We start from the raw sequence: 14,271 nt of genomic DNA, 5'->3' as shown, positions 1-14,271 counted from the left end.
CTGGCTATTGTAAATAGCCAGGACATGGAAGCAACCTAAGTGTCTATCAACAGATGAATGGATAAAGAAGATGTGGCACATATATACAATGGAACATTACTCAGCCATAAAAAGAAACGAAATTGAGTTATTTGTAGTGAGGTGGATGGACCTAGAGTCTGTCATACAGAATGAAGTAAGTCAGAAAGAGAAAAATACCGTATGCTAACACATATATATGGAATCTAAAAATTTTTTTAAATGTTCATGAAGAACCTAGGAGCAGGACAGGAATAAAGACGCAGACCTACTAGAGAATGGACTTGAGGACACGGGGAGGGGGAAGGGTAAGCTGTGACAAAGTGGGAGAGTGGCATGGACTTATATACACTATCAAATGTAAAACTGATAGCTAATGGGAAGCAGCCGCAGAGCACAGGGAGATCAGCTCTGTGCTTTGTGACCACCTAGAGGCGTGGGGTAGGGAGGGTGGGAGGGAGACGCAAGAGGGAAGAGATATGGGGATATATGTATATGTATAGCTGATTCACTTTGTTATAAAGCAGAAACTAACACACCATTGTAAAGCAATTATACTCCAATAAAGATGTTAAAAAAAAGTGTAATTTGATACACCAATGTTCAAACTGAGTGATCATGTCTGTCTTTGGTGGTCTCAAGAAAGAAAAACAGTTTTTTGTGTTCTTTTTGGTAATTCTCCCATATGAAATCCATAGTAAAGGAAATATAAAGGATGAGCACAATTTGTCCGAACTTTTTGGTTTGTAAAAGGGAATTGTTCCTATCTCTAAATCCTATAATTCATGCAGAGTCTTAGATAAAAATGACCTCCATTCTTTGTGTTTTTACATTTCAGTAAATACAGAAGCTTATATATCAAGTTTGATATTATTTTAATTTCTGATTATGGCTTAAATAGTGAGTCAATACCTCAATAAAAATTATATAAAACAGTTTAATAGAGTTGGCAAATAGGGAAGATTTAAGGTTAAGCAACTTAATAATTTTCCTGTTCAGCTCTCTGAGGATATGACATCCTTTGGGATTATGTTGCTAATTGATACTCCAAATTAATCTAAGAAAATTAATCTGAATAACTCATAAACTTAATTGTTTTCAACATTATAATTAACATACCTTCAGTTTAGTAACTTCACATTTAATTGAAGGTGATTCTTTGAAGCCTTGACCAAAAACTCTCACCATCATACAGTTATATTTTTGAATATTACACAAACCAGCATTCTCAAGTTCTATAATTTCAGGAACCTTGTCTTTGGAAAAAACGATTTTAAAATAGGACATATTTGCTTTAATTCCAGAAAAAAAACTAATTATTTTTCAAGGCCAAAATTAAATGCGTATATAAACTAATATTTTAAAGTCTACCCCCAATAATATTTAGTACATTAATTAAACTATTACATGTTAAGAGTGATCTGGTATTAAAAGAAGTGTTACCTACTATTCAACTCAATAGAAATAGCATTACAGATACTACCAGTGCCTAACTATACAGGTTTAATTAATTTTTTAATAATATTTGATACCAAATAAGTGCGAGTACTAACAAATTACTCCTACCATGGCCTATGTTTTGGTTTTACCATTTTGCTTTATGTCATAGAGATAGGTTATAGAAAAAGTGCTTTTGTAATAATATAGTGTACTTAGCAATGTGATGTATTAAAATTCTTTTTTTTAATTTGTTTTAGAAAAGAATTATCAAAATTTGTGCATGCTGTTGTCCCAGTATTGTTGATATTTTTGTGTATTATTGCTGTCCTACATGCTACCATAATCTTAGGTGTACTTCTCAGTCATAGGAGAAAAAATTTCTTTTATCAGTCAGAGTTAACTGACCTTCATATGGTTATTTCTGTGGTTCTGGTCTTGGTAAGATCATTCATTATCTCTATGAGCAAGATCTGGTGGTCAAAATAGATAAATGCAGTATAAAAACAATTGAGTCCTTTGTCTAAGTAGTGGCAAAATCCAAGTGAATATAACTTTAATAGCAATAGGATATAAAAATCCTGTTACATGTATTCAGAACCCTAAAATATTTACAAAAAATTTTAAAAACACGTATTATTCTTTCATATATTCAACAAATGTTTACTGAGCAACTTCTGTTTTTCTGGTGTTATTCCAAATATTGGAGATATATAATGAACAAAATAGTCCCTGCCTTCATGTAACTTACATTCTAATATGGGAGGACAAAAAAATAAACCAATGAAAAAATAAATATAAAGTGTATCACATAAGTGTTTTTTAGGTAATGGGGAAAAAGTATATTAACTATATTAAGGGAGATAAAGGCCATGGGGTTGTGTGAGAAAAACTATTTAGAATGACGATGGAAGGATTCTATGATAATATGATATTTGAATAGAGAAGAGAAGGAAGTCAGTCATGAGGATATGTGGTAGAACGTGCCAGTGAGAGGGAGCAGCAAGTGCAAATGTCCCGAGGTAGAAGCAGGCTTGGACTTTTTTGAGGAACAGCAAAGCAACCACTAGAGAACTCTGGAAAGTAATGACCTATGGAGACAGTGGTAGATGAATTCAGTGAGAGAGGAGTCTCAGACTACATAGAATCTTCTAGGCCATAGCCATAGTAGGGCCTGCCAATTTTATGCTGAAGGAGATGAAGAGCTAACAGAGGGATTTAAGCAGGGGAGTAATACGATCTGACTTACATTTCAAAGGAATCACTTTAGCTGCTGCATGAAGAATAAACTTTGAGAGAATCTATAATAATCCAGGGAGAGAGAATAGTGGCTTGGACTAAGTTGATAGCAGGGAAAGATATGAAATTCTTTGAAGCTAGAGTTGGATTTGCTGCTAATGGATCAAACATGAGGCTTGATATAAAAAGAAAAGTCAAAGTGACTACACATTTTTAATGTGAACAATTAGAGGAATGAAGTTTGCATTTACTGAGATGGAAAAGGGCAGATTGGTGGTGGTAGGAGCAAAATCAGGAGTTACTGGTTTAATAGTTAAGAGAATCAAATTGACTTTTTGAAATGTCTTTCTCTAATATATTGGGACAAAATAATTTGTACCATTTAGATAGGTTAGAGAAAAAAGTTAAGCATATTAGTAAAATTAGCAAAATATAAACAGTGCTTTAAAAATATTAAGTTTGAGTTCTAGAAGAATGATTATCCTCTGCAAGTAGAGGGATCAGCTATGTGCAAAGGCCCTGAGATCAAGAGAACTGGCATTGTAAGGAACAGCACAGAAACCAAAGTGGGTAGAGTGGAATGAGTGAGGGTGATAGTAGTAGGGGATGAGTCTCAAGAGATATTGTGTGCCTGATCACGTTGTGTCTTATAGGCCATTATAAGTACTTCAGGTTTTATTCTAAGATGAGACTGTTTTGGAATATTATTAACATATTGATTAATATAATTTGAGTTCTTTTCCATATATAATCTGAATAAAGCCTGTTAGGATACTGAAGGTAAAAAAGAACAAAGAAGGTTTCATAATTAAATAACATACACAAGATCAAAGTTGGAGTGTATTTACTTACTGTGTGAATCACTGTAATCATAGGAACTAAAGCCTGGGGAGCATGCACACCCCCATTCCATACACTGCCCATGGCCACTGCATAAATTGGGGAATTTTAATGACAAGAAAATGTCTTTAATTGACTTGCTGTATTCTTCTCTGTTATATTTCCCCTCTTCCAAAATCCTCTTTTCACATTCATTTTCTAAAAGGGCCACACCTGCTTCTGCCCAGCTAAGATCATCTTTTAGGAGAACATCCTTAAAACACATCTCTATCACACCCAAGAAAGGCAAGACAGTGCATTCCTATGCTGGAGTTGGCAAGAGTGTGCTGACATAGTGCTGATGTGCTGTATTCGGTGTGGCCAGATGGTGTGGGCCACATGGGGAGAAACTCCTGGTGGACATCCTCAGTACGGTCCTCGGGGAAAAAGTTAAGTAATCTCTTCTAGGTCATTTTGGCTGAGACTTTGAAAAGCAAACAAAGGAAGAAACTCACTGAAGTTTTGCTGTTTCCATCTGTTTTGTCGATCCCACCTTGTTTCTTGGCTGTGATTACCCTGGTCCTGTGTATGTCTCCCCTTGTCCAAAGTTTTTGATGCATCTTGTTTTTCATTCCCAGGATGTTTTTGTAAATTTAAGTCCAGATTGGTTCGATTCACATGCTTTTTTTCTTGAGGAAAGAAATCCAGATTATTTTTTTCTGGAGATGTATGCTTGTTTATTCCTCTGACAGGAGTTTCTGAATTAATATATTCAGAGGTGACATCTAGCTCTTATCAAGGAAGCGAATTTGACATGTTTGGGGTCTTTGCAAGCTGAAACAATCTCTGATTGAGAAACACTTTCCAGATGATTAGAAGATGGATACAATGAAGTAGTGTCCATTGAGCAGCTACAATAGGATTGTTTTCTAGGTGATGGCAGAGAAACTGGCATTGTGTCAAACATGCTTTTTCCTGGTAAAATCCTTCCAGATGGAAAACAGAAAAGAATAGTAATTTGGACAAGAACAATTTTTTCTCAGTAAAGTGTTGCAAAAAAAGCAGAGCGTTAAGTCACCCACCACTCATGTTAAGTCAAATATTAATACAATAACAAACGAAAATGTTACTTTCTTACCTCCATTCATTAATAAAAGCAACACAGTTATTAAAAGTTTGATCAATTTTGGGGCTTCCCTGGTGGCGCAGTGGTTGAGAATCCGCCTGCCGATGCAGGGGACACGGGTTCGTGCCCTGGTCCGGGAAGATCCCACATTCCGTGGAGCAGCTGGGCCTGTGAGCCATGGCCGCTGAGCCTGCGCGGCCGGAGCCTGTGCTCCACAACGGAAGGGGCCACGACAGTGGGGTGCCTGTGTACCGCAAAAAAAAACCCCAAAAAACTAAGAAATTGACTTTAGGACTCTACTCTTAAATAAACTGAAGACTCTGTTCAGTTTTTATCAGTTTTCCATGAATGTTCTTTTCTGTTTCAGTTATCCAATCCAGGATATCTTCATAATGTATTACTCATGTTTCCTTAGTCCTCTCCAATATTTGACAATTTCTTACTCTTTCATGGTTTTCCATGATTTTGACACTTTTGAATAGTACTATTCACATATTTTGTAGAATGTTTCTCAATTTGGGTTTATATGAATTTGATCATGATTAGACTGGGATTATGACTTTGAGGAAGAATACAACAAAGGAGAAGTGTCCTTCTTATTGAGTGTTATTAGTAGATAAATGGTATCAGTATACATTATCACTGCTGATATTAACTGTTGATACTTTCACATTAACAAATATTTTTGAGGATTTGAACATCTTGGCAAAGAACCCTGAACAAATCTGGCCAATTTAAACCAGAAATTTAGCCTCATTTTAGCAATAATAGCAAACCAAATCTCTTACTGAGATTTGCATTAACTCCATACATCCCATCCAGAGGATGGCACAAACACACCAACACACAGAGTTCCATCACTAGCAGTTCATGTGTATTACACATGTTTTCTTACCTTCTGCACAATATCCCATATATCCCTGAGTGGGTTGTAGTAAGTACACAAAAAACATTCCACAGTTTATTACGGACACTGGGATTTGAAAAAGACAGCAGTCTTTTGTGGTGCTAAACAAAAACTGCCATGTGTATAGCTATAATCACTTCTTCTATTCAACGTTTTCCTGGAAACCCTAACCAATATAGTAAGGTGAGAATAATTTTTAATTTATAAGGATTGAAAGGAAGAAATAAACTTTTATTATTCTCTGATGATAAGATTGGCTCTGTTGAAAATGCAAAAGAATATATAGAGAATTATAGGGAATTTAGCAAGTTTGCTAGGTACAAAAATCAATGTAAAATCAACTATAATTCTATACAGTAGTACCAGTTAGGAAGCAAATTTAAAAAAAATATAGTATTTACAATAGTGCCAATAAAAATACAAATAGGAATAAATTAAAAGGTATAAAACACCTTTAAGGTGAAAATTATGAAACTTCATGAACAATGTTAAAGAAAATCTGAATAAGTAGAGGAGCATACTGTATTAATGGATTGGAAGACTCAGTATCCTAAAGTTGACAACTCTTTCCAAATCCTTCTATCAACTGAGAACAATTTCAATCACTGATATGTGGTATTTTATTTTTTATTTATTTTTTAAATGGAAGTATAGTTGATTCACAATGTTGTGTTAGTTTCAGGCATACAGCAAAGTGATTCAGTTATACATCTATAAATATATTCTTTTCCAGATTCTTTTCCCTTATAGGTTATTATAAAATATTGAGTATAGATCCCTGTGCTGTACAGTAGGTCCTTGTTAGTTATCTATTTTATATATAGTACTGTGTATATGTCAATCCCAAACTCCTAATTTATCTCCCTCCTTTCCCCATTGGTAACCATAAGTTTGTTTTCTATGTCTGTGGGTCTATTTCTGTTTTGTAAATAAGTTCTTTTGTAACATTAAAAAAAAATATTTGTAGATGTGTCTTACCCCTTTCGCCCCTGGAGTGAGATTTTTGACAGTGTTTTCACCCCATTTTGTCAAATTATAAGCATATTTTTCTTAAGACATGGCATAAACTTTGTTTAGTGTAAAACTTGTTTCTGAACGTGTTTTGAAGGGAGTTCTTTTTTAGGGTTTTTTTTTTTGCGGTACGCGGGCCTTTCACTGTTGTGGCCTCTCCCGTTGCGGAGCACAGGCTCTGGACGCGCAGGTTATCTTCCTGGACCGGGGCACAAACCTGTGTCCCCTGCATCGGCAGGCGGACTCTCAACCACTGCGCCACCAGGGAAGCCCTTCTGCATAATTTTTAAAATGTGGGTATCGATAAGGAAAATGAGCCTTCTATTAAGACATAATCCTTCTATTAAGCAGACAAGAACTGAAGCACTTAAAATATGCAGTATTTTACTGTTTGAAAGTTACTGAGGTTAAGTACCTGAGCCCTGGAGAGTGACAGCCTGTGATCAAAACTTGGCTGTCTGACCTGCTATCCAGGTGACTCTAGGTGTGTTATGCCTAAAAATATGTTTTCTGTATTATATGGTGGAAATCACGATGACAGACTGTCTTCTATAAGATATTGTAAGTTAAAACACTTGGTGGACTGTTGAACATTACATTAACTATTACTATTATTGTCAGAATAGAGAACCTTGGAATACTCCCTTTGATTAACTTAATCTTGATGCAAAATTAAAATAATATTGCAGCGTGAGAAATAAATTGGTTGTAACAAGATTCAATCCTTATATGAAAAAATACTTAAGAAAAAGCACGTGTAGTTCACATTAGTGAGTTGATACCTCAACACATTTGGTTGGCATCTTAGCAGGTCTGTCAAAGAGGAGAAATCGATACCATCAGGGAGAAAGGGAGTGGTGACATATCAGGTCTTGAATGGCTAATTGCTGGAGGCGCAGGGAGTCAAAATGGACACTTCTATAAGGGCTCTGAAGAAACTGGTGTCTCCCAGGAGAGCACTCCTGAGCTAGAATGGAAAGACAGATGATATTATGTATTTTCTTCATTGACATAGTTCAGCCCTCGATTAAAACTGACTACTGAAACAAAAACAGAGCAAATAAACCTACAAGTGCACGTAAAGGCCATCTGAAATGTCATGATCTCTTAGTAAAACAAAGATGACAATATGCACTTTCCATAAATAAAATAAGCCAATCAACAAACTCTTTAGAATGTATTTTTGAGGTATTTGAGCTTCAAGGACTTTATTTTCGTTTAATTTGGACAGGCAAAATTGCTGATTGCTGTTGAGTCAGGATTTGTTTATTCCTACCATCAGAAGGCATAGGCCTTACAAGGACTCGTCTTGAGAGTGATCCTGCAGATTTGAATGCAATTACTGACCCTCCATGACCTGCTTTCTGCCACAGTAGCCATGTGCCCCCCCAAATCCCATCTCTGCCAGGTCCTGGAATGCAACAAACTAAACCAAACTTTTAATGCTAATATAATTTTTGTAAAATGCCCTCCTAGTGAAGTTTCCTGCATTTTTTTACTGCAGGAAAAAATATAAAGTTTTCACATTTTTTCTTATTTTTAAATATAAAAGTAGTGAAGTTCATTTTCATTTCTAAGCATAGGAAAATGAATGGGGTAGAGGGGAACAGTTTTGAAGGAAAAACAAGAAAAATAACATGGAGAAAGAGCTAGTTCTGTAGACTTTTTAGGAAAGCCATTTTCTGAGCAGTAGTTGGCCTGGAAGATACCTTTTTTCTGTCAAATCCGCAGAGAGAGAACATAAAGTATCTCTTCCCAGCAAGAAAAGAGAAGAGAAGAGGAGGCAATAAAAACAGTTATCCTGGAAATATAGCTCCTGTTTGAGGCTGCTGTCTCCCTAATATTAAGAAACACATGGAACTGTCCTTATTTGGAGTGTCTTATTGACACAATAGGCAGAAAATCTCCCAATATTAGATATTGTATTTGTTCAAGGAAAACACTATAGTAAAGATAATATCTTTGAAATAGAAATGGGAAAGAAAAATTTAATCATTACTAAAGTACCTCACTATGGAAAAAAATCTATCTAACTGAACAAAACTCTCAAATGTTTATTACATAATTTTAAGTTACACAGTTTATGAACAAAAATCAGTTTCCAAACAAATTAATAAGGAGCACAATAAACTAGAGATAATAATTTGCATGTCAGTCTCACAAATGTAGCTTATAAAATTGTCTTTATTATATAGGTTTTTGCTTTTTATTTTGTTTGTAGTTACAGCAATTAAACTGTAAAAAAGGTATTGTTTTGCAAGATAAAAGATCTCCCTAAAGAATTTTTTTTAGTAAAAGATTTTAGGAATGACCACAAAAGGTTCTTCTTCCTTTTATCTCTAGTTTCATCAGTTATAAATGTCCCAAAAGGCTCTGTTGACTTAGACAATCTCAATTTGTCAACACTAGATGAATATTTTATAAAATGTATGTGGGTAGAAGTCAGAGGATGTGCTATCATTTCATTTAATTTTGAAATAATTCTAACCCCCTGTCAATATCAGAAGATTGCACGTGGTTAGAAACTAAGGAAAATATTTTAAAAGAGATTACTAGTGAGGTTTGTATAAATTATTGAGATATTTTCTCTGATCTTATCCTAAAACAGAATTTTGTCTTGGGAAAAAAGTCAGTAACTCCATCTTTATTCTGTGCAGTATTTCTCCTTGCTAAGCACTTCTGAAGTTCTCACATTTCCTCTGATTTTGCTGCTTTGAATAACTGTTTTCTAATCCAAAGCTAAAGATGTCATAAATGTAGAAGCAATCACAGTGTGACATCAACAATACTAAGAACTGTATAATATTTAAACAGAAATTAAAAATTTTTATTTAATATTAATTTTAGAGGAAAATTCTTAATTTGTATAATTAATAATAGCTCATATTTTGTATCATTTATTTCACAATTTTTCCCTCCAACTCGACTTGTCACTCATTAAATGTTCAAGGTCTCTGTAGAAAAATTTAAATCTTACTAGCAATGAATAAGCCACACTCTTAAAAATCTCATTACAACCTTAACTCTAGAAGGGAGGATATAGTTAACTATGGCTGGTTTGGGCTCCCATTTGGGAATCTGGGGGCCTAGCTCCTGAAGTACTAAAAGAATAACTCTACAAGCCCATTTCACACATCAGTCAATTTCATGACATGAATGATGTGCAAAGCTTTCTAGCAGATGTCCAATAAAAATTTTTTCCCTCAAAACAAAAGTACATATAAAATACACATTAACATTTACATTTCTATTTATTCTGTCTTCTTCTCAATAGGATTTAAAGAAGCTAGGTAGTATATAATAGAATCTGCAATATTTGCATTTCAGATACTTTGGGAAAACGTGTCAAGTTATAAATAATAGATACATAATGATACAATATGCAAATAGTTTTCTAGTTTTGTTTGTAGGTATAAGTAACCTGTATTAGATTAATACATTGGTTAATACACCGGCTAAGACTAGTATGCTTTAAGATTCATAATTGGGTGACAGACAAATATGTTAAGAAACTAAATAAATTATTGTATTTTTAAGAGATGAATACGCTTAATGCCTAAAGACAGGCACTTCATAATATCTGAGTTTATAATTATAAAACCTTTGGTATATTGCTCTATGGGAATTTCAAATATCTGTGAATTTTAAAAAATTGTATAACTTCCCCAAAGATGTGGAAAAGAGAAAAACCACCTTTTAGCTCCAAATTCAGTGAGAAATAAAAAGTTAATCATTAAGCTTCTGATATTCAAAATTGTATTATGGATTCTGCAACAACACAAAAGGCTGAAAAGCAAGGTCAAATAGAGAGTGATGGACTTGCTAAGTCTCTTTACTTTGTCATCCTTTATATATTAAAGGATGAATGCTCTTGAAAAGAATACAAATAGACTGAAAGTAAAAGGATGGACAATAACATTATGCAAACAGTAACCACAAGAAAACTGGACTGGCTGTACTAATATCAGACAAAAATATCTTAAAACAAAAAAAATGTTACTAGAGACAAAGAGAGACATTTTATAACAATAAAAGTTTCAATCCATGAGGAAGATATACACCTAATAACACAGCACAAAAATACATGAAGCAAAATCTGAGAGAAACAAAGGGAAAAAAAATACATACTTCAAGAGTAATAGTTGGGGACTTCAATACTCCACTTTCAACATGAATAGAAAAATGGGCAGAAAATCATCAAGGAAACAGAGCCAGAACAACACACTGTAAACCAACTTGACTTAACGGACATCTATAGAACACTCTACCCAACAACAGCAGAATATAAATTCTTCTGGAGTGCACATGGAACATTTTCCAGGATGGACAATACATTAGACCATAAGACAAACCTCAATAAATTTGAAAAGATAAAAATTATACAAAGTATGTTCTCTGACTGCAATAGAATGAATATATAAATCAGTAGCAGAAAGAAATTTAAGAAACTTACAAATACATGGAAATTAAACAACCTAGAAAAGCAAGAGGTCAAAGAAATGAAAATAGAAATGAGAAAATACATTGAAAAGGATTAAAAGAAAGATACAACACACCAAAATTTATGGGATGCTGCTAAAGTAGTGTTTAGAGGAAAATTATAGATATATATGCCTATATTAAAAAAGAAAAAGATCCCAATCTAATGAACTAATCTTTCGCCTGAAGGCTGGAAAAAGAAGAACATACTAAATCTAAAGGAAGAAGGTAAGAAATTTTAAAAACTAAAGAAGACATTAATGAAATTGAGAACAGAAAAACAGTAGAGAAAAATCAATGAAACCAAAAGCTGGTTCTTTGAAAAAAATCAACAAAGGTGACATACTTCTAGGTTTGCTGAGAAAAAAAGAGGGAAGACTCATTTACTAGAATCAAAATGAAACAGGGCACACTACTACAGATCTTATTAAGGAATACTATTACAGTTGCATGCCAGTACATTAGATAACTTATATAAAATTGAGAAATTCCTAAAAAGACAAAGTACAAAACTGATTCAAGAAAAAGTAAGCAATCCAAATAGATTTATATCATGTGAAAAGACTGAATCAGTAAAAAAAAAAAAAAGAAACATCCAAAACGAAAAGGCCAGGTCTAGATGGCATCAATGTTCAATTCTACCTAACATTTAAAGAATAATACCAATTCTTCACAAACATTTCCAAAAAATAGAAAAAGATGGAATACTTCCAGACTCATTCTATGAGCCCAGTATTACCCTGATACCAAAGCCAGAAAATGATATCGCAGGAAAAAAAAGCCTATGAACCAATGTATCTTTTGAATATAGACACAAAAGTCCTCAGCAAAATACTAGCAAATCAAATCCAGAAATACAAAGAATTATAAACCATGACCAAGTAGGATTTATCCTAGGCATGCAAGGTTGATTCAACATCCAAAAATGAATTAAGGTAATATACCATATTAACAGAATAAAAAACAAAATCCATATGTGCTTCTCAATAGACACAGAAAAATCACTTGAAAAAAATCTAACACATTATGATAAAAAACTAGGAACAGAAGAAGGGCATTTGCTCACCCCAATAAAGGAAATCTACAAAAAACCCCGTAGCCACAACATACCTGATGGAGAAAGACTAGATGCTTTCTCATAAGATCAGGAACAAGACAAGGATATCCACTCTCACCACTTCTATTCAACACTGTACTTGAGGTTGTAACCAGGACAACTAGGCAAGATAAATAAATAAAGATATCCAGATTGGAAAGAAAGAAGTAAAGCTATCTTTATTGACAGATGACCTAATTTTTTATGTAAAAATCCTAAGGAATCCACTAAAAACACAAAATATTAACACTAGTGAACAAGTTCAGCAAGGCTTTAGGATATAAAATCAAGATGCAAAATGTGATTTTATTCTTTTTTTAAAATTCACATACCATAAAATTTACCATTTCTAAATGTAGAATTCAGTATGGGGTGTTTTTTTTTTTTTTGCATATTCACAAAGTTGTATACCACAATCAATTTTAGAACATTTTCATCACCCCAAAAAGACACCTGTATCATTAGCAGTCACTCCTGCCCATTCCCGTCTACCTCCAGCCACTGGCAACCACTAATTTTTTTGTCTCTATGGATTTACCCACTCTAGACATTTTATATAAAAGCAATTATATAATATGTGGCATTTTGTCTCTGGCTTTACCATGTTTTCAAGTTTCATCCATGTTACAGTACTTCATTCCTACTTATGGCCAAATAGTATTCCACTGGATATAACACATTTTGTTTACCCATTCATCATTTGATGGGCATTTGGTTATTATGCTTATTATGAATAATGCTGAAGTGGACCTTAATGAACAAATTTTTGTGTGAACATATGCTATTTCATTCACTAGGGGCAGTAGAGATAGCCCAATAGTTAAGGATGTTAGAATCTGAAGCCACCTTGCATGTGTTCAAAGTCTGGCTCTGCTACTTAATAGTATGTGACTTTGGGTAAATGGCCTAGCATATATGTGACTCAGTTTTCTTACTTGTAAAATAGGGTAATAATAATACTTATCCTGTGGGTATTGTGAGAATTAAATGATTTAATGTGGGTAATGTATTTTAAAGTGCTTAGAATAATGCCTACACATAGTAGATGCTTTCTACATTTGCTGTGTTAAAATAAGCCGGCAAGGTTATTACCTTTTCTATTTCACAAATGAAGAAACTGGGAGTTGCCCAAAGTTTTATGGGCCTTAGGGTGGTTAATTATATTCTTAAACATGTGCAGTAAATAGACTAGGAAGGAAATTAAGAAAACAGTTCCATTTATAATAGTTTCAAAAGAACAAATACTTAGGGATAAATTTAACAAAAGCACAAAACTTATATTCTGAATATAACAAACATTGTTGAAAGAAATTAAAGACCTAAGTATTTAAATGGAAATTCATCCATGTTTGTGGATCTGAAAATGTAATGTTGTTAAGTTGGCAATACTCCCCAGATTTACATGCAGATTCATCACAGCTCCTAACAGAATACTAGCTGACTCTTTTGTAAAGAATGACAAACTAATTGTAAAATTCATATGGAATTTCAGGGGACCAGAATAGCTAAACTAATCTTGAAAAAGAAGAACAAAACAGGAGGACTCACATTTTCTCATTTCAAAATTTACTATAGAGCTATAGTAATCAAGAAAGTTTAGTGGTGGCATGAGGAGAGACATAGATTGGTGAATAAAATTGACACTCCAGAAATAAACCCATGTACTTATGGTTTTTAACTGATTTTTGAGATGGGTGCCCAGATCAGTCAATGGGGAAATGACAGTCTTTTCAACAAAACTGGATATCCACGTGCAAAATAATGAAATTGGACCCTTTGGTTATACCATATACAAAGTTAATTCAAAATGGATCGGAGACCAAAATACAAGAACTAAAACTAAAAGACTTAGGAAAACTATTGGGGTAAATCTTCATGACTGTAGATTTGGCAGTGGATTTCAAGATATGACAACAAAGCACAAGCAACAAAAGATAGGCAAACTGGACTTCATCAAAATTAGCAACTTCCATGCTTCAAAGGACATTACCAAGGAAGTGAAAAGACAACCCACAGAATGGGAGAAAATAACTGCAAATCCACATGTCTGCTAAGATAATTGTATTTAGACTATACAAATAACACATACAACTCAATAACAAAAAGGCCAATGACCCAATTAAAAAATTGGCAAAGTAT

General features: G+C 33.8%; 1 protein-coding gene across 1 annotated transcript in view; it reads right to left on the bottom strand.

Moving 5' to 3' along the window:
* The window catches only part of VWDE (von Willebrand factor D and EGF domains), a 74,337-nt gene that overhangs the window by 57,813 nt on the left and 2,253 nt on the right, over nt 1-14,271 (bottom strand). Inside the window, 10 exon segments of the mRNA XM_029233048.1 lie at nt 1,138-1,274; nt 3,547-3,809; nt 3,811-3,965; nt 3,967-4,306; nt 4,308-4,499; nt 4,652-4,710; nt 5,275-5,354; nt 5,535-5,673; nt 6,960-7,023; nt 7,299-7,524. Of these exon segments, the coding sequence (XP_029088881.1) occupies nt 1,138-1,274; nt 3,547-3,809; nt 3,811-3,965; nt 3,967-4,306; nt 4,308-4,499; nt 4,652-4,710; nt 5,275-5,354; nt 5,535-5,673; nt 6,960-7,023; nt 7,299-7,524 (1,655 nt within the window).

This window comes from Monodon monoceros, unplaced genomic scaffold (genome assembly GCF_005190385.1).
Source record: "Monodon monoceros isolate NGI ecotype Baffin Bay Population unplaced genomic scaffold, NGI_Narwhal_1 Super_Scaffold_2, whole genome shotgun sequence".
NCBI classification, from domain to species: domain Eukaryota; kingdom Metazoa; phylum Chordata; class Mammalia; order Artiodactyla; family Monodontidae; genus Monodon; species Monodon monoceros.
The sequence above is the reverse complement of the archived record's forward strand: the minus strand, read 5'-3'. Positions and strand labels throughout refer to the sequence as shown.